The sequence below is a fragment of the Leptosomus discolor genome, chromosome 1 (assembly GCF_034619465.1).
Source record: "Leptosomus discolor isolate bLepDis1 chromosome 1, bLepDis1.hap2, whole genome shotgun sequence".
NCBI classification, from domain to species: domain Eukaryota; kingdom Metazoa; phylum Chordata; class Aves; order Leptosomiformes; family Leptosomidae; genus Leptosomus; species Leptosomus discolor.
Window position 1 is genome coordinate 7,542,312 of NC_141391.1, and position 24,937 is coordinate 7,567,248.

Here is a 24,937-nt window from a genome sequence, read left to right on the forward strand (position 1 = left end):
GAGAAGGGCAATGAAGCTGGTGAAGGGTCTGGAGAACAGGTCTGATGAGGAGCGGCTGAGGGAACTGGGGTTGTTTAGTCTGGAGGAGGCTGAGGGGAGACCTGATCGCTCTCTGCAAGTACCTGAAAGGAGGTTGTAGTGAGGTGGGGGTCAGTCTCTTCTCCCAAGTAACAAGTGATAGGATGAGAGGGAACGGCCTCAAGTTGTGCCAGGTGAGGTTTAGATTGGACATTAGGAAGAATTTCTTCACTGAAAGAGTTGTCAAGCACTGGAACAGGCTGCCCAGGGAAGTGGTTGAGTCACCATTCCTGGAGGTACTTAAAAGACATGTGGACGTGGTGCTTAGGGACATGGTTTAGTGGTGGAGTTGGCAGTGTTAGGTTAATGATTGGGCTTGATGATCTTAAAGGTCTTTTCCAACCTAAACAATTCTATGATTCTATGACTTTCCCAGTACAGACTCACTAAATGAAGCAGGATTTTTTATTATTTTTTTTTTTGTGGAAACTCATATTCCCTTCCTTGTTTTTCTTACTAGTTATTAAGAGCACGATAAAATGAAACCTGATTCTCTCATTAAGAATATTCAGTAGGGGGAAAACTTATCATCAGTCAAGTGTACCAGTTACCAGAACATAGACTTGTCTGTCTTAGAATGAGTTATATCATCACCATCCTGCTTAAAACAAACCTCAAGGGTGATCAATAATTTGTATTTAATGGTAACCATCCTTTGTCCATATTCAGGTAACCTTCAAAAACAGTTATAGAATATGTTAAAGGCTCTAAAATAGGTAATGTACATCCAACCCATGTTTTTTTATTTTCTGTTTTTATTATTATGCAATTTATTGCACTACTTTTAATATCAACATGAGTATAATAAATGAAATTCTGTGCTATTTGGTTGCATACTGTCATTAAGATACTTAGACTCTGGACTGCCACAGGACAAGGATGGGATTTTACTAATAGGATGGCCTATTAAATTGCAAATCCTGGTTTCTTTAATGAAGTACAAAAACTAATTAACATGAATTTGTTAGATCTTGTCGTAGATACACTGGTGGCTAGTGGCTGATTTCCCCTTTACAGCACCATCCAGGCTGTGTTTAAAAGTTTCTTGGCTAATGTATCTTCCTTTTAATATGTTTACCAACCCTTGGTCGGATGCAGAAGCGTGTTGTAACAGAAGTGCTAACTTAGTTTTCATTAGAGAATCCCTTTGTGAAGGTATGATAATGTGTTTCTCAGTATCTGTAATATTACCTAAATGTGAGCGAGAAGGATGCTTGTGAAATGCCTTTGTCTTATGACAGAAATTGTTATAGCAGCAGAAACATGAGAAGATGTGAGTGTCAAAATGTGAGCCAGGGGAAAGGGAGTGCAATCACAAACTTGAGGAATGGAGGCTGAAACGAGCTGATGTGGAGAGTGAAAGAGGGAAGGGTGGAGGTGGAGGAGAGCAGCTGCAAGGAGGACAATGGAACTTGCACCCAATGCAGCACACTCTCTGGGAATTCGAATCAAGTGGAATTAGAAAAAAAGTCAACATTTCTTTTTTAGATTACTGACGCTATAACAAACAAATTACATATCTTATGTAGAAAACATTTATTGTCAATATATGTCAAGGGAAAAGCTTGATTAGGGTAAATTAGAGACTTAGTACAAACCAAAGTTGCTTAACTGGAGAAAGTCATTATAATTATCCCATCGTAGCTATCACAACTGAGTGGGGTATGCAGAACTGATAACACCTACTGCTATTAGAATTGTTTGATTCTAGCTATAGAATCACTTTTCAGTCTGAAACTTTGACAAAGTTTAAGTGTTGAGCTAAAATTTTCCATGTTCTGTCTATGTCTCAGGCTAATTGATCTCATCATTTGTTTCTGAGTTTTCACCGTTTTAGCCAGAATGATGCAGTCATTTATGGACAGATAATAGGGAGTGAAAAGACATTATCTATTTTCAAAAATAACTAACTAAGCCTGAAATTCTTTTCTGCATTTCTGATATTCCAGCACTTTTAGAAGAGCCAGATGACTTTCATTAAGGGTAGTCTTTCTGAAAATGTAAAGAAATTACAATCCAGAGTTCAGGCAGGCTTCGTATATATTTGCTAAAGATAATAATTAAGTCTTCAAAGAGCTAATTTTTCTTGCACATGGTGAAGGCTCTTACTGCTCCTGCTGTCAACCAAAGTACATGGGTACTGTTTTCCAAGGGATTAAGCATGATTAGCTCCAAGACGAAGTCAGCCTTTCACTGTAACAAGTGCTCCATCCTTGGATGCGTTTGTGCACTGGAAGTGAAAGCATAGGGAAATAACAAAACCCAACCAAACAAAAAACAGACCTAAAATCTAACCCACCTTCATATTAATCTTGGATGCTCGATTTATCCACAGTTGATAATTCAGGATTTGTTCAGCCTTATAAAGCACATGGAGTGTATAGGAAAATTCATGTTGACACCAGCTTCATTTTTTGGCTTTTTGATCTTGCTGCAAATTAGACACAATGCTTTCAAACTGAATAGTGAGAAAATTAGACATATGCAATGACCACATGTGATAACATTTTAAATGACTTCCCCAGTGGAACATAAAAACACTTTGGCAGAAGAGGGGGTTGAAGCCAGCAGTCAAGCAAATGATTTAGTTATTTTAACTGTAAGATCTTCTTGGTTATCTGCACACAGTCTCTGTTCTTTGCAGATGACATAGAGGCCTTGAAAACAGTTTAATTTAGATAACCCTAATTTATTTCCAGAGGAGAATCGAGACAAGTTCAGATTCCTAGTCTTTCCTTAGCTACCACAGATCATATATTTTCTTCAGGCCAAGGAATGTGCTTTGCCCAGTTAAACAGTAGGTACATATGATGTTCCATATGGGTAAGTGACTTTAATGATCATTCTGAAAAGCTTAATCAGATGGCAAATATAACATCTGTTTACATATCTCCATTAGAGATAACTAACATTCTTTTCAAAGTCACCCTCAGGGTCTGGGGAGATAATATCGTGGGATAACTCAGTGGTTCATTAGTGGAGAAATGGAGGATTATTCTTTTTGTAGTTAACATCAATAACTACAGAATTGCAAAAGGTCTTGTGAAATATGGAAATTACCATAATCAGAATGATTTAGAATCTGATGAGATCTGGCTCTAGAAGCAGAAATGTGACTGTAATGAAGATGGAAATACTAAGGACCAGATTCTGAGCTACTTTTGACTGTTTAAATATGGTGTTTATTTGCACATGGGGAGGGAGACAGACCTTTAATTCCCTGTATTTTCTGATTAGTTGTACCCAGTGCAGTACACATTTGCTAAGGTATAGTTTAGTGCCTTGTTCAGTGCCCAGCCCAGCTTTATTCTGGTCATGGTGTCATTCAACCATTTGTGAGATATGCTTAGAGTTAAAAGCCCAAGTAAATATGTGCTTTTCCTCATCGAATGATTTTCGCTTATTATAAATTTGCTAAGTAGGCTTTAATGTCCCACCAAACTTGTAGATTTAAAAATGAGATTAAATTAATTACTTCTCAAGGTTGAAAAACTGGATCTGAGTTGTTGCCTTATGAATGCTAGGATATGTTTACATTGTACAGGTGAATTGACAACTTTTAAGAGAAAAAATGTGATTGAAAATAATTGCCTTATTGACAGTGTTGTCTACTTTCTAGTGAGAACTTTTCTTACAGGTTAGTTCCATCACAATATCGAAATACCAGACAAAATGCACATGCTATATTTATTCATCTTTTTGCTGTGTTTGAGCCCACTGGTTTAAGTTGAGCCCTCTAGGCTACTTGTGAAGTAAGTCTCTCTCCCTAACCTCTTTTTCTAATGACCAAAACCTGCTGTTAAGGTCCTACTATCAAAATTTTTCACTGTATCTTGAAATACACCATTCCCCAGTGCTCCAGACTTGTATGTTCATTGCTTCACAGTTTTCCAGATGTGTGATAGTCAAACCAAAGGGATTTGACATTCCAAATGAGATTTATAAAATAATAATTTGTTTTAAGGTACGCTGGCACCCAGTTCCTTCCCCAAAAGATGGATACCCTAATCACTCAGCAGAGCCCTATACTGCCATTTGTTTCTGGACCCACACTGACAGCAGACGTCTGCCATGAAGTTATTCAAGTGATTACATGGAGGTGAATGCCTTCCATGTACTGTCTAGAAAGCATCTTTGCAGAGAAGTAACTGGTGGTCCGGGTGAGCACCACGTTGATGGTTAACCAGCCCTTGCAGCAAAGAACGCCAACAGCCTCCTGGACTGCATTGGGCAGAGTGTCTCTAGCAGGCTGAGGGAGGTGATCCTTCCCTTCTGTGTAGCACTGGTTCCTTCCCACCTCAACTATTCAGTGGATCTGTGAACTGGGTCTACATGAAAGTATATGTACTGTCCTTGGGTTGCTGACGCTAGTTAAACAGGAAGCCATGGCAGCTCAGCTGGAGCTGAGAATGTTTTATTTGTTTGATAACTAGTGAGGATACCACAAACCATATTTTTTACTTCCTTGAACTATTTACTAATTTCAGTAGATTTTGTTGAATGGCTTTTAATCTGAAAAAGATTCTGGAGGTGGCTCAGTTCATCACACAGGGAAATGTTCAAGAAAACGAGGCAGTAACACATGTCCACATACACACATTCAAACAAAGATGTGTGCCCAGCCATTTCTCGTACTAAGGTAAGGAACAGTCAGGTTGTTCGTTTCAGTTTAGTGGTAAAATACGAAGTAAATGTCATGGAAATTATTGAACGGATGTTACATGTTGTACTTAAAGTAACATAGTAGATCCTGGATGTTCTGTGGGTGGCATTAAAAAAAGAAAAGAAGCCTGGCCAGCAGGTCAAGGGAGGTGATTCTCCCTCTGCTCTCTACTCTGCTCTTGTGAGACCCCACCTGGAGTACTGTGTCCAGCTCTGGAGTTCACAGCACAAGAAAGACAGGGACTTGTTGAAGCAGGTTCAGAAGAGGGTCATAAAAATGATCAGAGGGTTGGAACACCTCTCCTGCTGAGAGAGTCAGGCTGGGAGAGTTGGGGTTGTCCAGCCTGGAGGAGAGAAGGAGCCGAGGAGATTTTATTGCAGCTTTCCCCTACTTTAAAGGGGGCTTATGGGAATATGTGGATAAACTTTTTAGTAGAGCCTGTAGCAATACAACAAGGAGTAATGGTTTTAAACTAAAAGAGGGTAGATCCAGACAAGATACAAGGAAGAAATTTTTTTACAATAAGGGTGGTGAAACACTGGCACAGACTTCCCAGAGAGGTGGTAGAAGCCCCATCCCTGGCAATATTCAAGGTCAGGTTGGACGGGGCTCTGAGCAGCCTGATCTAGCTAAAGATGTCCTTGCTCACTGCAGAGGGTTGGACGAGGTGACCTTTAAATGTCCCTTCCAACACAAACTATTGTATGATTCTATGATTCTACAATGATGGCTCAACACAATGATTACAGAATCACAGAATCACAGAATGGTAGGAGTTGGAAGGGACCTCTGGAGATCATCTAGTCCAACTCCCCTGCCAAAGCAGGTTAGCCTAGAGCAGGTCACACAGGAACGCATCCAGGCAGTTTTTGAATATCTCCAGAGAAGGAGACTCCACAGTCTCTTGGGCAGCCTGTGCCAGTGCTCTGTCACCCTCAGAGTAAAGAAGTTCCTCCTCATGTTCAGGTGGAACTTCCTGTGCTCCAGTTTGTGCACGTTGCCGCTTGTCCTGTCGCTGGGCACCACTGAAAAGATCCTGGCCCCATCCTCTTGACACTCACCCTTTAGATATTTGTAAGCGTTGATAAGGTCCCCTCTCACTCTTCTCTTCTCCAGGCTAAAGAGCCCCAGGTCTCTCAGCCTTTCTTCATATGAGAGATGCTCCAGCCCCCTCATCATCTTTGTAGCCCTCTGCTGGACTCTCTGCAGTAGCTCCCTGTCTCTCTTGAATTGGGGGGCCCAGAACTAGACTCAGTACTCCAGAAGATGTGGCCTTACCAGGGCAGAGTAGAGTGGGAGGATGACCTCCCTCGACCTGCTGGCCACACTCTTCTTAATGCAACCCAGGATATCATTGATCTCCTTGGCCACAAGGGCCCATTGCTGGCTTGTGGTCATCCCATTATGCACCAAAACTCCCAGGTCTCTCTCTGCAGAGCTACTCTCCAGCAGGTTGACCCCCAGACTGTACTGGTGTATGGGGTTATTCTATCTCATATGGGATCTTGTATAATTCCTTTGTTTCTGTCAAAACTGAAATCATAGAATCATGGAATCCTAGAATGCATTGGGCTGGAAGGGACCCCCAAAGACCATCTAGTCCAACCCCCCTGCAGTAAGCAGGGACATCTTTAGCTAGATCAGGTTGCCCAGAGCCCCATCAAGCCTGATCTTGAATGTTGCCAGGGATGGGGCCTCCACCACCCCTGTGGGCAAACTGTTCCAGTGCTTTACCACTCTTATGGTAAAGAACTTCTTCCTAATATCCAACTAAATCTAACTGTTTCTAGTTTAAAACCATTGTCCCTTGTCCTATCGCTATGTGCCCTCGTAAACAGTCCCTCCCCAGCTTTTCTGTAGGCCCCCCGCAGGTACTGGTAGGACGCTCTAAGGTCTCCCTGGAGTCCTCTCTTCTCCAGGCTGAATAACCTCAACTCTCTCAGCCTGCCTTCATAAGGGTGGTGCTCCAGCCCCCTGATCACTTTTTTGGCATCCCATCCCTCAGGCATGTCAACTGCACCATTTATTTTTCTGTGTTTCGATGCTCAGGGAAAGGAAGAATATGAAATAACAAATATTACCTTTTCGCAAAGTGATTACGGTAGGAGTCATATTCTGGAAGGTCTGTGTTTGAGACTGGGGCAATCAATGTGACGTGTTCAAGTTCAGTTTAGAAGTGACCAAGACCGTTAAGTCTTGGTTTGAAGATTAATTTTTTTTTTAATTTTTTTTTTTTTAGGATCAACATTTATAGTCTGAGAGCTCTGGTATCATTATTTATCTTCTGTCTTCCCTGCCACATTCTATTTTAGGGTCATAGACAATTCAGTCCACACTGAATAACCACTTGTTATCAGTGGAAATGAAGCTAGATTAACTTCAGGGAATGAGTACCTGATTGCTAGGCAATTGCTGTCACTGCTAAACAAGCTAAAATCAGCTTAGACTGAGAGGAGCTCAGGCAGAGACCCCTCACTGTCAAGCTTTTCCCACTAATGGTGAGATCATTTTTTTTGGCCTTGATCTATCCACTACCCTTTGGGAATAGGCATTCCAGCACAGAGGGTCTCATCATTGTTGGCTGGGATCATCTGTTTTTGATGGACAAATTGAGCAAGATCCTGAACTGAGATACTCTGAAGAGTGCAAAGACTTGGTTTTAGTTCAAGATAAATCTGTTGAGTCACATCTAGAGTAAGTTCAAGACTCTCTGTTAGACTCCATGGCAACCTTGCCTTGGGTGAGTGTCTCAATGCATGAGCTGTTGTGGAAAATGAGGTCATACTTCTAGTAATTTTGTAAATATAGCTTTTATTTTGCTTTCTTTTTTTGAACAGGTAAATCAAATACAATTTGAATCATGGTGTGTGCTTTGTGTTCGTTGAAGCAGAAAGCTGCGTATTTCACTAAGAGCAAAATACTAACTTCTAATATTGATTTAGTATGAACCTCTGTTTTAATTGGACGGGTAGATTGCTTTTGGATGGCAAATATAAATATCTTGGCAAAACACTACTTACAGATCTTTACAAAAGCCTTCTGTCCAGAGAAAAGTGAATCTCAAATGTCTTAGAAGAGAAAAATAATAAAGATGCATGAAGGTCATAGAAGACATTCAATAGAGAAGTTATTTGCATGGCTTTATGTAGACAACCGGTTTTGGAATTTTGCTCCCAAATTTCCAGCTATACAGAAATGCCTATAAAAGTTTCATAAATTGTTTGGCTGTCAAGAGATAAAATATCTGAATGTTTTCTAAATCTGCACAGGCAACTTTCAACTTGTAACATAAACAACATTTATAACACAAAAGTATGCACATACATCCTCAGAACACATGGGAACAGATTCTCCAGGGACTGTATCTGTGCATTTCATTCCCTGATTCCTTAAATCTGTGAGTCATGATCACGGACACATGAAAAAAATCCATATTAACACAACAAGTTTCCAGGGCATTGCAGACCAGCAGCCGCTGGAGGATGGGAGCAGCGGGGGCTGCCCCAGGGCCAGCAGGACAGGGCATCGCAGCCAGGCCTGGTCCCACCACCCAAACCAGGGAGCAGGGCAGCTGGGTGTAGCCCCAACCTAGGCATCAGACACCTCCATGGGGCCAGGACTGGGCCAAGGCCAGGCTTAGATGTCAGCCCATGGGTGGGCCCAGCTGAACAGGGCCTGTGGCTGAGCTACAGCAGAGCTGGAGATCGCATCCTACAGGGCTGTCCCTGGGGGCAGGACTGATGGCCCTAGGCTGGGCTGAAATGAGGTCCTGGGCCGTGGCCAGGGCGAGACCCTGGGGGAGGTGGGCAGGGACAGTACAGTACTTCGTAGTACCCTCAGGGCCCTGACACTGCTGTCTTCAGGTTGCTGTTTATAGGTACACTGTCCTGCCGACCACTCCACAGAGGAAAAAGGATTAGAAGACAAAAGATACCATTAAACTTCTATACACTTTTCACTCTGTGAAACAAATACTTTGTCGACAAACTTCGAAAATCTAATCCACTGGCAATCTACTAACAGCTGTCAAAAGATGTTGAAAAAAATATTTCTTTTCTAAAAGAGAACAGACTATTGGTATTTAACGCAAATTAGCGTCCTCTTTTGCCATGTTGAATGTCCTTGGATAATTAATATGAGGCTGATTTATTTTGGATTCTTTTTAATAGTTTCTTCAGTTTTCTCACATTCTCTCAGCTTGTTGGCATTTCCACAGTATGAATTTTCCAGACTGAAATAGTTTGTCTTCACCTGCCAAGATCTACAATCAGTATTTTAAAAAGTAGTTGGGAGGAAAGAATGAGGCAAACAAGGCTGAGTTGACTCTTGCCAACCTAGTTGTCTTTGGAAATACAAAACAATTGTCACTTCTATCAAATAATTAGCTTACTTTGCCTTAAGGTAACTTTCTAATGTGGTTTATACTATCTGGGTGTCCCAAGCAGAGACACCAAAGACTGACTGACCAGTCAAACATCAAAGGCTGTGCTCTGCACTAGGGGACATTTGTTGAGTGAAGAAAGAATTTGCAACAGTCGCATAAGCATTAGTGGTTTTTATATTCTGTGCAACCTTTCCTGTGCTTGACCACATTCATGGTAATTTTTTTTTCTTCTGACATCTAATCGCATTTCCTTTTCTGCAGCTTGTGTTAATTGGCCCTTGCCTTTTCCTGCGTAGCCTCGAAAAGAGTCTGGCTCTGGCTTCTCCGTAACCATCCATTTAAGAAGACAGTCAGCTAGATTTGCCCCTTAGCACCTTTCCCGGCCTGAAAATAGCTTTTTCATCCAGTCCATAACGTGCTTTAGCCCGCTGACCATCTTAATGAATCTCCACCGAACTCACTTCAGTTTGTTCATCTCTGTCTTGTACTGGGTAGCTCAAAACAGGCACAGTACTTCAGATGTGGTTTCCTAACACTCAGTGTAAGGGAAGAATCACTTTCTTTGACGTCCTTTCTACACTCCTACTAAGGCAGACCAGTATATGGTTTACCTTCATTTCTGTAAGGGCACAGTGCTAACTCCTGTTTAACTTGTCCATCAGGACCCCCAGATGCTTTGCAAGTCTGCTTCCAGCCAGTCAGTCCCCAACCCATTCTGTCGCATGCGAGTATTCCTCCCAAGGTGCCAGACTTTGCATTGCCTTCCTCAACCTTCATGAAGTAACTGTCAGTGTATTTCTCCATTCTGCCAAGATTCCCATGAATGACAGCCATGCCTATCTGTGGATCAACAACTCCCTCCAATTTGTGAACTGAGATTTTTTTTTTTTTTATTTGCTCTATAACCTTCCCATGGACTGACATTAGGAAGACCATCCTTTAGTTCCCCAGATCCTCCTCTTACCCCTCTTGAAGATGGATGTGATGTTCGTCTTTTTCAATTATCAAGACTTCTCCTGACACCACAGCCTTTCAAAGATGAGAGAGGTCTCACTACAATGTTCACAAGCTTCCTAAGCACTTTTGGATGCATCCCATCCAGTTCTATTGACTTGCGTGCATCCAATTTACTTAAGTAGTCTCTAGCTTCATATTCCTGTATTGTAAGCGCTTCTGCCCCTGGACTCCACTACCCATTGGAGGGACTAGGGAGGCTGGAGAGCTGAGCCTGCCTACAAACATGGAGAAAGCCAAGTCACTTCATAACAAAGGCTTTTCCATGTCTTTTTCAGTATGTCCTCACATTTTCCTTCTTCTTCCCTGTGTTGCTGGTGTACCTATGGAAACCTTTCTTGTTACCCTTCATGCCCATCTCCAATTTCAACTTCAGCTGAACTCCAGTAGCTGTCTTTCTAGAGAATTTAAATAACAAAGAAAACAGAGCTGGGGAAATATCTTTGCAAATAACACTATCTGCTCAGATTCGCTATTCCAAAATATGTTCTGAGAAGCACTAAATAGTAGAGATTTCAAGTAATTATTTCTTTTTTCCCCTCAATGACAAATTTTCATTGAACTCTTCCTCTAAAACTTTCTATATTGCCTTCACAAGCCAATATATACATGGGCTGAAAGCAATCTGGAACTCTGTTGTTGATATATGCTCCTTTTTTCCTCTTATAATTTTTTGCAATCATTATATCCATTTAAGAACATATTTAGAAGCAGATATTTTGGCATAAAAGCAATTTACTAATCAGTCATGAGGGAACAAAATTATGTTTGATTGAAATGGTAGATGAATGTGTCATCATGTTTTGCTCTGAACTAGTTAAAAATATACTTTCACATTTGTGTAATTTCAGATTTGTTCTTTAATAAAGGCTAATGCTCTGTGCTTGGTTGTAGAAAGAAAGAAATCCAGGAAAAGTATAGCCCACTCTTCCAGAGTTCTCTGCCAATAGCACTGTTTATTTTTCTTAAGACTATCCAGTTAATATTTATTTATTTACCTATTTTCATGTCCTGGACTATAATTATATATACTTTATAAAAGAACTACAACCTTCTATCAAGACTGCAAATTCAGTTTTTGTTTTATCTACAGACAAAGAGTTTCACTAGTTAACCATGCATTTTAAAGGAACATTTCTTTTCAGCCATATTTAATTATCACATTTATTTCCATAGGTTTCTTTGGTCTTTCTTTGAGACAAGTAATTTATTCTTTTTATAGAATTCAAGTAATATGTACATAAAAATGATTTATATGGATAAACTGAAATCCTTCATATAAATGAAAATACTAGTGCATTATACTTCTAAGAAACTTAATAGAAAGAAGAAAATTCATGGGATATTGCTGTAATCTGCATTGGAATGATATAATATGAAGTTAGTGAAAGCAAACTGAACAAAAAGTAGTTAACCTGTATCAAAACGGGGTAAGATATTCTATCACATAGTATGATATTAAAACCATACTGTTAACTGAATGATAAAGATGTTGTGGTTTTAGATGCAACGAGTGATAATAAGTAAAATAATCAGAAAATTGCACAAAATCTCTCTTGAATTAGTCCAGACCAATGCATAGAATCTAGATGTGGTGTAGAGATCATAATGTGCTAAATTTCATACCCTTGTAAGTGTGGACGAAATACTAAATTTTAAAAAGTAGAATTCATGTAAATCAAGAAGCTAGTTTCACAGGATTTTTTTTTAATTGGTAAAAGAACAAAATATTTTTTTACAATAAGTTAGTATTGTTTCTAAGCCAGAAACAGTAGATGTCCATAAAATCTTATAATTTAAATGTATAACTATGGTAATGCCTGCTAAAGGTTTTAACGGAGAAAAATATTAGTATTTTTTAGGCACATCAGAAACAGAAAGCTTCTCAAAGAGTCACTGGAAGGAGTTAATAGATGAGCAAAATATTAAAAAAGTGGCCATTGAAAAAGATACAATTATTTTTAAAATTTTTTGTTTCTTTCACTTTCCACTGTACAGAAACGTTGGAAGTTTTGGTTTTTTCACTACAGGGAAGAAGTCAGGGAAACTGTCAGAAATCAAAGTACCATAAAAGATAAATTTGATTAAATTAATAGTTGCATACTGCTGGGACCATGTGGCTTTAGCCCAGGAAGGAACTGAAAATTAAATTATCAAAATGCTAAAACAATGGGTATCCTATTGCTTAGGATGCTTTGGAAATACAGGAATGGAAGATAAAAAATGCAAGTTTCTTAAAATAGATTTTAAAGTTGATTCAAAGAATTATAGACCAGGAAGTCTACTTTTATACTGCCTAAAACACATGAGGCATATGAGAAACTCTTCAATCCTAGATTGTCCTCTAGATAAAAGTAGTTTCTGATGAATTAAACTTCTTTTCAATACTTTGCGCCCTTTAGAAAATGAGCTTTGGACTCAGGCTAATTAGATTCTTCAATATAATATTTGGTTTTATATACTGCCGTCAATAATTGTACTACATGATATTACATTTACCTGAAGACGACATTCCATTGATAAATAAAGATGGTTTATAAACTTTAAGAAAGTAAACATGAGTGCCAGTAACATAAACATCATCCTATGAGTTTGTCATATAAACTTCCTTGTAGTCAATGGAGATGCAAATGTAACATTATGAAATAATTCTTAATGTAATCTTGTAACATAAATGAGTAGAACCTCATTCAGAAAATGTCCTTTCTCATCTGTGCTCTATTTGAGTGACACTAGATTGAGTTTTTCATCACCTCAAAATTTGTTTGAAAGATGTTAAAGTGCTGTTTAATAAATTGAAGTTAGAGCCAAAAAGGTCCTTAAAAAGGAATCAAAAATACTGAATTTTGAAACATTAGGGACCAGATTTCTGAAGGAAAAAAAAGATGTTCAGCAAGATTTTTGGGTTTGTTTTTTTGTTTGTTTGTTTTCTGCAAACACTTTTATGAAAGATCCTTCAGAATAGAAAGTATCTGGGTTTGGAGAACAAAGAGTCATGGTTTACATGTTGGCTTAATAAATCAACTCAGTTTGTTCTGAAATAATGCACCTTGTAGAAATAGTATTGGATTTACTGGTTTGAGACTGTTTTTTGCATGCATTATTCTTTCAGTACCTAGATGTCATGCTGTATTTGTACACATACTCCAGGATATTAAGGTAACGAATACAGTTTGCCAAGAACTGTCTGGCAAGGACTCTCCAAGTATGTGGACTGTTTTTATGAACTTATTCTATCAATATTCCAGGGGCTGTTCATTTTTAGGATTTTTGTCATAGCATTCTGGTCACTAACCTGTTGCTAGCAACTAGCTATCACATAAAGCTGCAAAGGTGTAATCCTCTTGATACTGGACAAAGTTGAAAGAAAACAGTAAAATACTTATGGATGGAGGAGCTGACTTATGAGGGACTGGTGAACAAACTGGATAAACAGACTAACAAACCATGGGAGCTATACTGATCTTTTCACTTGAAAGTAATGACTACTGGGAGGGATAAAAAATGGTTTAAAGTAAAATCAGAGAATAGAAATAAATTGATGAGAACAGGGAGGTGGAAGTTGAAAGTAACTCAGGCAAATGTTTCTCAGAGCAAGAGCTGTTTGACTGAAGCTTTTCTAGCTAAGTGTTGGAATTTGTTTCAATAAATGATGCAAAGTGAAACAGAAGCCTTGCAATACAGAGCATTACCTACTTTTCAGTATATGACACCTCGACTGTTCTTTGATTTGCTCTGATGTGTCATTTAGGACTGTAAACTGTGGTTTTCTGAAATAAAGAAGTTTGTTGTGGCTTCAGTTTCAGGCTGCTCATTTCTTCTGGCCTTTATTCTTCCAATCCTTTTTACCATCACACATTAGAAAAACAAAATGTTGGAGATTTCTACCAAAAGGAAAAATAGGCCAGACTTGTTTGAATTATCTAAATGTAATTTGCCACTTGACAATGTACAACATCTCTATTTCCTTCACAAGCTAATGTGAAGTCAATGTGGGATGCTTTCCATGTGACCCTGTTATATAGACCAGATTGTTCTCCTAAGATAGTAAGTGATTTCAAGGGGATCCATGTGCTTTTTTCACTGAGAGTTTACTTTCCTGGATGTTTTTATAAAAATAAAAGTCATCCTCAGCAACTAAAGAAAGAAGAGTTCTTCCCTGTGTCACCATGTTTCCTCTTGCTTCAACCAGCATAGCTGTAGGTGGCTCAGGCATATGGCTGGTCCCTCACCTGCCGTATCCTGGAGACCTTCCTCCAAAGTGTCATTCTGGGAAGCACACTTAGTTTTGTTTTTTCTTCCTAAAACCAAGCAGCTATGGACAGCAGGCTTCCTTTACATCCACTAATACGGAGAAACTACTCTTTATCTTTGCCAGTACTTTGGTTTCATTCATATGTACAGTGCTAGCAAGATGATTGTGATTATCTGGTTTGACCTACTGTATCACACAGACTTTAGAATTTTACGCAGTCAGTCCTGCATTCAGCTGAATAACTTCTAGCTGTATCAAAGCAAAGAGCAATTGGTCCAGGCCTTTGAGGTCACTTGGTGCAGATATGATGTAATGTCATAGGTGCTCCAAATAATGCCAGTAGGTTGTTTTTACTCTTAGAAGTAACAAAGAGGGATATCAAGAAAAAATACCCACAACATATAAAAAACTTTTATGTCTAGAGTGACTGTGTTTATGGGTAGATCTCTCTTCTGTATAAAGCCTTCAAGGGTCATCTTGCTTCTATATCTCCCTTTCCTCATTCATGTACTGTCCTAGTCATATAAACACACATCACATGGACCTGTACGTAATTCCTTTACAAAAACACTCTGTTTGGGAAATCTTTTTAGACACTGTTTTCAGCTGAAATGGAACCTCAGGGATGGCCAGGTATGGACAGTAGAGAAACAAGACAGATTTTCCTTGCTCTTTTAATATTGAATGAGTTATGTTGCTTTACTTGTGAAATTTCTGTTAGTCACTTAAAACAAGTCTTATTTTCCAAAGGTGGAAGGAGGAGCTTAGTAACTTGAATTGTTGGTAATGTATGCTATAAACCTTGTCTTTTGGGCTGTGCTGTGTGATCAGATCTCTCTGCTTTCCATGCATGTGCAGTGAAAGCTTACAACTGGTCCACAGAACTGTACCAAACTCTTTAAAGATGTTGTGTGTTATGAACATAACACAAATAGCTTCATAGGGAAGAAACAGTTTCTTATCATCTGCTAATAAATTTGTGTGAAGTTCCTTCAAAATAACTTTAATGGGAAGCAATCACTTAGAAAGAAGATCTTGTAATAGGCATTACTTCTAAAAAGACCACCTGAGTTGTCTAATTGGCATTCTTTATTTGCTACGTGGATTGCCAGCACTGGAATAAAAATATACTCCTGCAAAAATTCTAGCTTGGTTGTACTGTCCTCTTTCCTTATGCAATGCGTGCAGTGCATATATCTTTGTGCAAGGTGACTCTGTAATAAAACTCCTGATTAATTTATTCTATGGCTATCTCCTGGGTATTTATGGTATACATTTACTGCTTAGGTTACTGTTTGAATAGAGACTCAACGTAGCTGAATTTCTCTTTCAAAAACAAAAATCATCCATAGTAAATAACATGCTGGTTTATTTCTAATTTAACAGAGACACAAATAAGAATAGTTTAAGGTACTGAATATCTTCATGCAACTGAACCTGGGGATATGAATTTTGAGTAACTATTAGCCATGAACATTTCTTTATATCCTTTTTTCTTATGTGCAGAACAATGTTGAAATTTAGGCTGATACTGAAGTTCTGAAATGTAGTTCCTGAAAAGTAGGAAATGCAGAGTCAGGTCTTAAAAAACCTGTCTGGCATTTCCCCAGGGGCTAGTACTAGACTCTGTAAACTGAAGGGGTATAAAAGGGGTTGAAGTCCTTGGACTCAGCAGTGCTTGTCACAAGCTACCTGTAAAGTTACTCAAGCAAAGGACTTTTGTTTCTCATGATAGTGGGTGGAAGTTCAATCTTATATTTAATTATTTTGGGAAAGTCTTGAACTTAGCCCTGTTTGTCTTCAACAGCATGTGGAAAAGAAGCGTCAGTATTTCCCACGTGTAGTGAAAATGACGGTTGCAGCAACTCTTGCTGTCCTCTCTACCCTCTGCATTTAATCTATCTTTTCTAAACAGATCTTTCTGCAGTTTATTTTGCCTAATGGCTTTATACGAACATAGTTTAAGGTGAGCTAAAGCACTAAAAGTGCACAGAATTCTCCAGAGGACAGAACTCCACAAAGTATTACACAGCTCTACCTGAAAATAGCAGGTCCTTTAAGGGATGTTTCAGTATTGGCATGGAAATACTCTTGTATTTCAGTCTTTCCAATGTGATTTTATGATTCTTTGATTCACTTTTATGATTCTTTTATTCACTTGGATGTGAAATCGGTAAACCTGCTGCTCTGTTCTCCACCAGCGTTGACATGATTGAGTTTGACTTAATATTCCCAGATGAGGGTTGTTTTCATCTGTTGATATAGTTCCCTTCCAAACCCTTGTCATTTTTCTCTTTTGTTGTATCATGATTTTTAAATTACTGTCCTTTATGTTAAGCCTAGAACATGCAGCTAACACCGAGAATGGATATGTTTGCGTTTGTAATTCCTTAAGCTTTTCTACTGTCTCATAAAAATCAAAAGAACGTGCCCTTGATCATACAGGCAGATACATTGTGCAGGGAGCTGTGTCCCAGTACTCTGCTGATATTTTTGTATAAAACTTCAAAGTCTGAACCACATCCTTTTGTTTAAAGGATATGGGGATCATTCAACTTTTTTAAGTTAACAAACTGTTACTCTTAAAGACCATTGACAGATTTCCAATGAAATTTCCCTAATGGTGAAGTTTTTAAATAATCAACTTTCATTATATTTGTCTTTTTTACTGTTTTATTGTTGATGCTGTGGTCCTGCACGCCTCTCATTTCTTGCACACCTTGAGGAAGGGAGGAGTAGGCAGGCCTGAAATAGAAGCTGAGTTGTTTTATTTCAGATGTGTCCCTTCCCACCCCTTATGTTCTGGTTTCATTAAATGAAGCGGGTTTTTTCATTTTACGTATAGGCTGGTCACAGAAATCAGGAGATTTGCCCAACATTTCCTAAGTACCCTCTGATAGCAATGACTTGTGTCAGATCAATTGGCTCCAGGACCAATCTTGGAGTAATCACAGCCATTTCTTCCAGCCTATGTCACCACTAAGACTATTATTTTTGTAGAAGCATAATTGATTTTCACCAAAAAAAAAAAAGCATTTTGAAAAAAATTGCATTTGACTTATTGCAGTAGCCTTGCTATCATGTTAATAATAATTCTCAATATATTTCTTTCTAGAAAAATATTTGTAGAAGTTTTAGGACTACCAAATAAGCTGGTCCACTTCAGGTTTATTACTCTTCTGGTTTTTTTACGGTTGCATAACATTGCATTCTTGGTTGGAGGGAAAAATCTGTTACTACATCTAAATCATCTTCACCCATGCTTCTAGCTTCCCTTTCAGAACTCTATTAATAACTTTTTTTTCCCATATGCACTTTTTGTTTCCCATATGCACATTTTTGCCCGAAGCAAACTCTTCTCAGTGTTTATTTTTGGTGTATGTCCAACATTACTGTAATCCTGTTACAGTTATTTGCGCTGGTAGAATATCAGCTAAATCTATTTGCTCCATTTTGTCACGCCTACTTAATATTTTAAAAAGAAAATTAGTGAGATTTTTCCACAACAGTATTGGGTCAATTGCAGTTCACATAGTGTACTGTGCAACATTTAGTTTTGCTTTGTGCACCAGTTGTTATCAAATTAGGATGATAGTTGGGCATGTGGATTTGAGCCATGTGCTAATCCAAGTTCATTCAGAACTGCGTGCCATCCTGTCTAAAACAATGGTTCAATTACAGCTGATGAAATTGCATTATCTTTTGAATCCATCTTACCATGTTCTCTGGCAATTAGCTGCACATATACATCTCAAATGCAAGTCTTGCCTCACATAGGCAGTCACAAACTTAAAAAAAAAAAATGTGGACACTTAAATCATTCATTAATAGGATTTTTTTATTATTATTTATGGATTTTCTAAGTAAGAAATGGCCTGGAAGTGTCAAGTAGGTTCAGGGTAAGTTCAATGGTGTCAAATTCTTTTGAAAAAAAACTTTTTTCACTTTCTGATAAGAGGCCGTTTCAAATACAGTGTTTTAACAGCGTATGAATAAACACTACAGTCAAGAGGTTGCCTTTGCAGTTTTGTGTTGTTCTGGTTGGGGTGTAGTGAGGTTGCTAAAAGGTCATCTACTGCTTTAAAATACAGGACTATGGGGGGGTTGTGGTAGACATTTTGATGCTCTGGTACAGATGACTTTACCCAATCTTATTAGTGTAGATGTGTGTCTGGTCACAGAACGCATAGATTCTTTCCACTCGCCAGCCATGTTGTAGTTGTTGCTTGCCCTGATTTTTTTTTAATATCTTTTTTTGAGTCACCTTTGTAAAATTTATATGTGAATTTTTTTTGACTCCTTCAGTTATTCAGATTTCTCCAAGTAGCTTTGAAAGACATATTTAAACTGGTGGGTTTTTTACGTTCTGACTGGCATTTGAGAAAGCTGCCTTAGCATCAGTATATCCTGGAGTGAACTGGGTAGCTTGCTATGTGACAAAAAAGCTGATGGTCTTAAGCTGATGGACACTGCTAATACAGGTCTATGGTGATGAAAATGAAATCAGAATTTGGCCTTGTTAGTGCTTTGCCTTTATATATAAATATCATATAGAAAGAAATATGTTACTATTTTATATACGATTTATAAACTCAATTAATGGTAATGTATGTATTCTTACATAGAGGTAGTCCTGGAAATGATGCAGCAATGATTTGGATAATCTCCTGGTAGACAAGTTTTTAGGTGCTCAGGGTTGAGTTACCCTTGAGCACTAGAGGAAAGCAGCTGTCTGGACAGCTCGGACACCTCACTCCTTATGCTTGAGTAAAATTGCAAAAACCTGGATTCAGTCTTATGTATCTTTACATGTAGCAATGATTACCTTGTAGACTTCCTTAGCACAGATTTTTAAGTGTTGGCTTCCGTATCTACACCTGCAATTCAGAAGTGCATTAATATTTGTTTTTCAAACATGAAGTGACCTTAACTGTATGCAAAGCTGAGAGTTCTTGCAGCTGGGCACTCGCTATGTGAGAGGATACAGCCAGGTGAATGATTTCAGCTTTTCAGCAAAGTTCTGAATAAACCTTGCATTATAACATGATTGTAGTATAGTTTGGGACAAGCATCTTGAACGAAAATACAGTTAACGCTGATGGTAGTCTCACATGCAACAGTTTGAATTGCAATACTGTCAAAATATTTTCTCCACCGTTAAAGCATTGCCATAGTTTTTCATTAAGAATTACTGCCAGGCTGTATTGTTCCGTATTTTAGCAATTTCTAAGCTTTGAGGATGTTTAGGCTAGTAATTCAGGAGGATTTAAATAATTAAATAAATTTTTACTGCACCAAAGCATTTCTAAAAATTCATTTATCTCATTTGAAAGTATATTTGCAGATAGTCATAGATGTCTCTTTGTCTTCAAAATCTTTAAAACTAAATTTGCTTTAGTTTTGGAGCTGTAAAACGATGCATATCATTTACAAATTCTGTGTACTTAATTTTGTGTACTTAAATCCTAGTTGAACACCAATAGCCATAAAAGGAGTCTGTCATACAGTCCTGTATTTGTTTTTAAAAAACAATTGGCTATTTTCTATGGTTAAAAGTATCTAAGACATGCTTCAGTTAGAAGAAAATCTCCAAAAAATGTAGATATATAGGGATCCAAGATCCACTGAGTTTCAAGGGGCTAAAGGCTTAGTCACCTGAGACTGGAGTATGTCCCTAAACCTCTCCAGATTCTTGAAAATAATCAGCCCCAATTTTACATACTTTACACCCCTGTCACTTCTATGAGAAGAAAGAAAAGAAAATACTTGCACTGGAGATTGCATGAAAAATTGAGGAAAATAGATTGTATTAGTAAGAAAAAAAACAAGAGGGGATTTACAGAAAAACTCTGTACAGAAGGTTTTTGGCAAGCACCAAAGAATTTGTAAAGGGTGAAAAAAAAGAGGAGAAAATGGCACATCAATCATAAACTTGAAGACCTTGTGCACAAATAAATATATTCACATTTTTATATATACAAGCTGTTGGAAATCTGTTAATTTATTGCATAGACCTTTTCTAGGTGGCTTTATTTTTAAATTCAGCCTCTTGCTCTCTTTCCATTATGCTTATGTACATTAGTGCATACCAAAGTTCATGCTATGGTCTAGCATTTAGGGCAGATAACATTCTTCCTGAACTTATCATTTGCATCTTCTGATGCAATTTTGTTGACAAGGTCTTTTCAGGCATGCAGGGAAAAAAAAAACCCACTCCCGCTTCTCTTTTGATCGTTGGCAAAGGGGTACCTTTTTCAGCACTTTGTCTAGCTGCTATTTCCACAAGAAAGCACTCCGCCTGTAAAGCTTGTACATAGAAATCTGCTGCAGCAGGGTGCCTGCAAGTCGTGTCAGGGTCAGCTAGAAAAAGACTACATCTTCCTGAAAACTGCAAGAGTGTGTTTTGGTTTGCTTTGTGGGTTGTGGTTTTGTTTGGGGTTGGTTGTTGGTTTTTTTTTCCCTTCCCCTCCCGTGGTTTGTCATCCAGAAAGGGATGCAGGCGCGCGTCCCAGCCACGCAGAGCATTGATTGCTTCTGCCTGCAGCGGGGATGCTGTCAAGTCGCTGCGCGAGTGGAGTCCAGCGTTGACACAGAGCTGCTGGCCAGCGGCTCATGCTGCGCCCCGCTCGCTCCCGCCATGCCCTGCCGCTAGCCGCTGCCAAGGGGCTGGAGATAGAGGCCCCGGCGAAGGACCTGGCCTCTGGGAGGAGAAGGACTTCCATGCAAACTGGCCAAAGGACGCCCTGGGTGCGCCATGCACGCACACCTTCTTCCCAAGCAGCACAGCTGCGGCAGGGGGTCCGAGGGGTCGGACTCCGGCAGGAGCGTGCCGCCCGTAGCGAGGGATGCCCGCTGCGCCTGTCGTTGGCACCAGCACCCTCCGGGGCTCCAGTATAGCTCTCAGGCGCTTCCCTCTTGGGGACCTGGGGGTGCCAGCCAGAGCAGGAGCAAGTTTGCCCCTCTGTGGGATACTGTGCGGAAGAGCCCCCCTAAATCCCCAGCCAAGCCACAGGGCAGGCCGGGGGAGTGGTGGTCAGAGTGCGCCTGTGCCCACGGCTGGTCCCCCCCGGTGCAGGTGAGCCGATTCTTCACTCTCCAAGCGACTTAGAGGATGCTCCAGGGAAAGAAAGTGAGGTTTGGTGGTGTTGGCAACTTTTTGTGCTGTGGCTTGATGTGTGTTTAGTGGTGCCTTCTGGAAAAATTATATGCGAGGGTGAGCTGTCGGTTGGTAATGTCGGTTGTTTGAATATTGATTCTTTGTGGCCTGTGGAAATTGTGGGGTCCTCTTGGAAGGGTTTTCTTGTTAAAATATCTTGGTTTCTACCTCCAGGTTCTATGGCCTTTGTATTCCATTGTGTTGTGTAAAGAAATGATGTGTTTATCCCCCCTGTGTAATGGATTTTGCCCAGTTTTGTAAACAGTTTGTTGTCAAATACTGCATGAAGTTAATAAGGATATTTTAAATAGAGAACATGGGGGGGGGGGGGGGGGGGGGGGGTGGTTTAGGTTTATTAAGAGAAAGTGTGACCTGTTTTCCCTCTTTTGAACCTCAAATGTAACTGAAATCTTAAATAAATATGAAATAGCACTTTAACTTTCACAAATCTATAGATTCTTATTTAATGGCAAGGCAATGTATTTTAAAATATAAACCAGCCAGGCTCTAGGATGTGTACATATACCTGTAAGCAATTAGACTGAGAATGACTACACACCAGATAACCCAGCACTGTGAAACAGAAATCACAGTGACACTCATAATGGTTAATATTAAAAAGCATTAACACTTCCTCCACTGATGCATGTTTTCATCTCTCTCTTAGAAAACATTATGCTCATTCAAAAGCTTTGTGTTATGTCAACATCAAATCCCTTTGTCATAATTTCACACTAAAAAAAAGCAGAATTTAATGATCAAATAGGTTTTTGAGATATATGTTTACTTACTGAAATAGTATACACTAGAATTTAACCAGCCTTTGCCCACATTGAACATGTGCACCCTCTCTAGAGATTAAATCAATTCTTTGATGGAAATGGTTTTAATATATTTTCTCTGAACAGAAAAGCAATAAGGCAAGAGACTGTCAGGTGGTGTAGCTGCACTTTATCTTGTCCTATGGTCTAAAAAAGTGATGCTCTGTTGACTGAAAGTGATTGCTATATATAAGGAGCTACGTATTTTGCCTTAAATCTATTATTGAGTAGAAAAACTAAGCTTTCTGATATATTTTGGAGTGACCAAAATGTTGCATGTGACTTCATATATATTTCTGTCATATATAAAGCACATACAAATATTTATGTCGGAATAAAACCGATATTAAAATAATATATAAAACACAGAACTAGACTTTCTTCTAATTTTAAATATAAAAGGCTCTAAACATTTTCTTAGGCTATGAAGGTTTTTGTTTTGGAGAAAGCTTGAAGGTATAAAATACTGTAAAAAAAGAATTCCTTGGTTTTCAGAGGTATAGAATTTATAAAGAGAAAACGAAGGAGCAATTTAAAAAAAAATAAAAAATTAAAAATAATTAAAGGCCATTTCTAAGACTACTTCAGTTCCTAAGTTATAGAAAAATTGTAAAATTACTTCCGTATTTTCAATGCCTTTGTAATCACATCCACTTGTGTTTAGGTAATGTGAAATTGTTCAGGTGTGGGTACTTTCATATATTTAATTTTGAACACTGCACTGTAAACTTTCTTTGATGTACATTCTTAATGCCAGCTACCTTATTCTGCTTAGGAAAGTCCCTTTCTTGGGTTCTGCCTATAGTGAATCAATCTACCATCAATCAAACTGACATTCTGTGCCTAGGGATGGACTGATCATCATCATCATCATCATCGAATCATCATAGAATGGTTTGAGTTGGAAGTGACCTCAAAGACAACCTAGTTCCAACTCCCCTGCCATGGGCAGGGACACTTTCCACTAGACCAGGTTGCTCAAAGCCTCAGGAGCCTGGTGTACTTTGGCAAATACTTGGTGCTTTTTGTGTCATGATTTCTGAGATCAATTTTTTTCCAAATAATAATCTATCTTTTTTTCCTCTGTGCAAAATAAGAATTGCCCAAGCTATGGGAAGAGGAAAGAGTGTGTGTCTAGATCTATATTTGTGTGTGTGTGCGTATGTATATTGTTGTATGTACATACACTTAGACAATCATTTTATCAATTATACTGCATACATGCAGTATGGGAAAACATTACAGAGCTGCCCTTAATAATTGCCCTAATTTGGGGATACGAGTTGAAGTCAGTGATGTTTTTGAGGACTATGTTGACTGGGAAAACTGTCTTTCTTGCCAAAATAAGAAGCAGTAGTGAACAGTTGTATTTGCTGGCCTAACAAAAAAAAAGGAAAATTTATTTGAAATTGCCATCTAACACGTAAATGTGATAATAAATAAGCTAGTCACAGCTTCAAAGGTGGAGGATTTTTCCTGTAAATTTCTGAGCATATTTGTCTTCTGCTTGACATCTTTGTGAAAGGCTCCCTTCTTCGAGGATAAGAAAGACATGATACCTTGGAAAAACTGCTTCTTGATTAGTACTGTAGTACCAAGCTTAATGCACAGGTCCTTAATTCCTAGAGTGTGTACTAGACAGCTATGACTAATGTACGCTTTGTCATCCTGATCCTGATAAAAACGCTGATTTTTATTGCTGAGGACATGGCTCCATTTTCTTTCCCAGTTCCATGTTCGTTAGTATGTCAGAGCAAAGAAAGGCACTCTGGTATTATTAATATTTTAACTGTATTAGGAATGCTGCTTTGCTAGCTTGCATGTTTGTGTTTGCTCATAGTTTCATGTTGAGTTGTGGGTAGAAAAATGCTTTCTGTATATCCAAACAAATTCATTTGGAATTAAAAAAGAAAAAAATCTTAATTTTGAAACTGAATTGAAATCAAATTTAGATGGAATTTGTTTTTTATTTCGAGGCCTTTTTGACAAGCTCATTTACCATTGTTTTCTTTATTTAAATGAAAAAGTTAAAAAGAAAAGAAATAAAAGGAAGAAAAATAAGTTAATAGGCAAGTTTTACATGTCCCTGTTGCCTGGAAATATCTCTTGCTTCTCTGCAGTGCAGTGGCTATCTCTATCACTGTTAGCATCATGGAGTCATATAACCATGAGAGCTCTGAGCAAAATTTGGAGAGGGCATGAAACGGAGTCAAGGAGGTGACCTGAAGTTTTCCACGGCTCATTCTACCATTGGATATAGTCTATAACACTGGATGTACCTTCCCTCTCGGCACATACAGACCACTGGCACATATAAACTACCAATTAGTCAGAGTAGAAACGTGTGATCGCACGTGTAGCTGAAGGTGTGCAATGAACAGCTATTCTTCGCACAGAAGGGACAGAGAGACAGGAGTCTGGTGATAGGTCGAAGAGGAAACTGTGGAGATTGAGCTGCTGAGCATGTTGTCAGAAGTCCAATGTATACATTTTACTTCTTGCAGTCTATATGAAAGAGGGCCTCCTCTAACACCTTTCCAGTGTGTAACTGCATGTTTTGAGATTC

The 24,937-nt window shown here is 38.8% G+C and overlaps 1 protein-coding gene across 10 annotated transcripts in view; it reads left to right on the top strand.

Moving 5' to 3' along the window:
• Window positions 1-24,937, top strand: part of DLG2 (discs large MAGUK scaffold protein 2) — a 1,022,965-nt gene that overhangs the window by 548,907 nt on the left and 449,121 nt on the right. For 4 of the 10 annotated variants that reach the window (XM_086481682.1, XM_086481683.1, XM_086481685.1 and 1 more), the window contains exon 1: window positions 21,149-21,469. The exons of the other annotated variants lie outside the window; for them this stretch is intronic. In XM_086481682.1, the coding sequence (XP_086337808.1) occupies window positions 21,149-21,469 (321 nt within the window). Of the gene's footprint in view, window positions 1-21,148; window positions 21,470-24,937 lie in introns of those variants that run through there. 10 annotated transcript variants of the gene reach the window in all.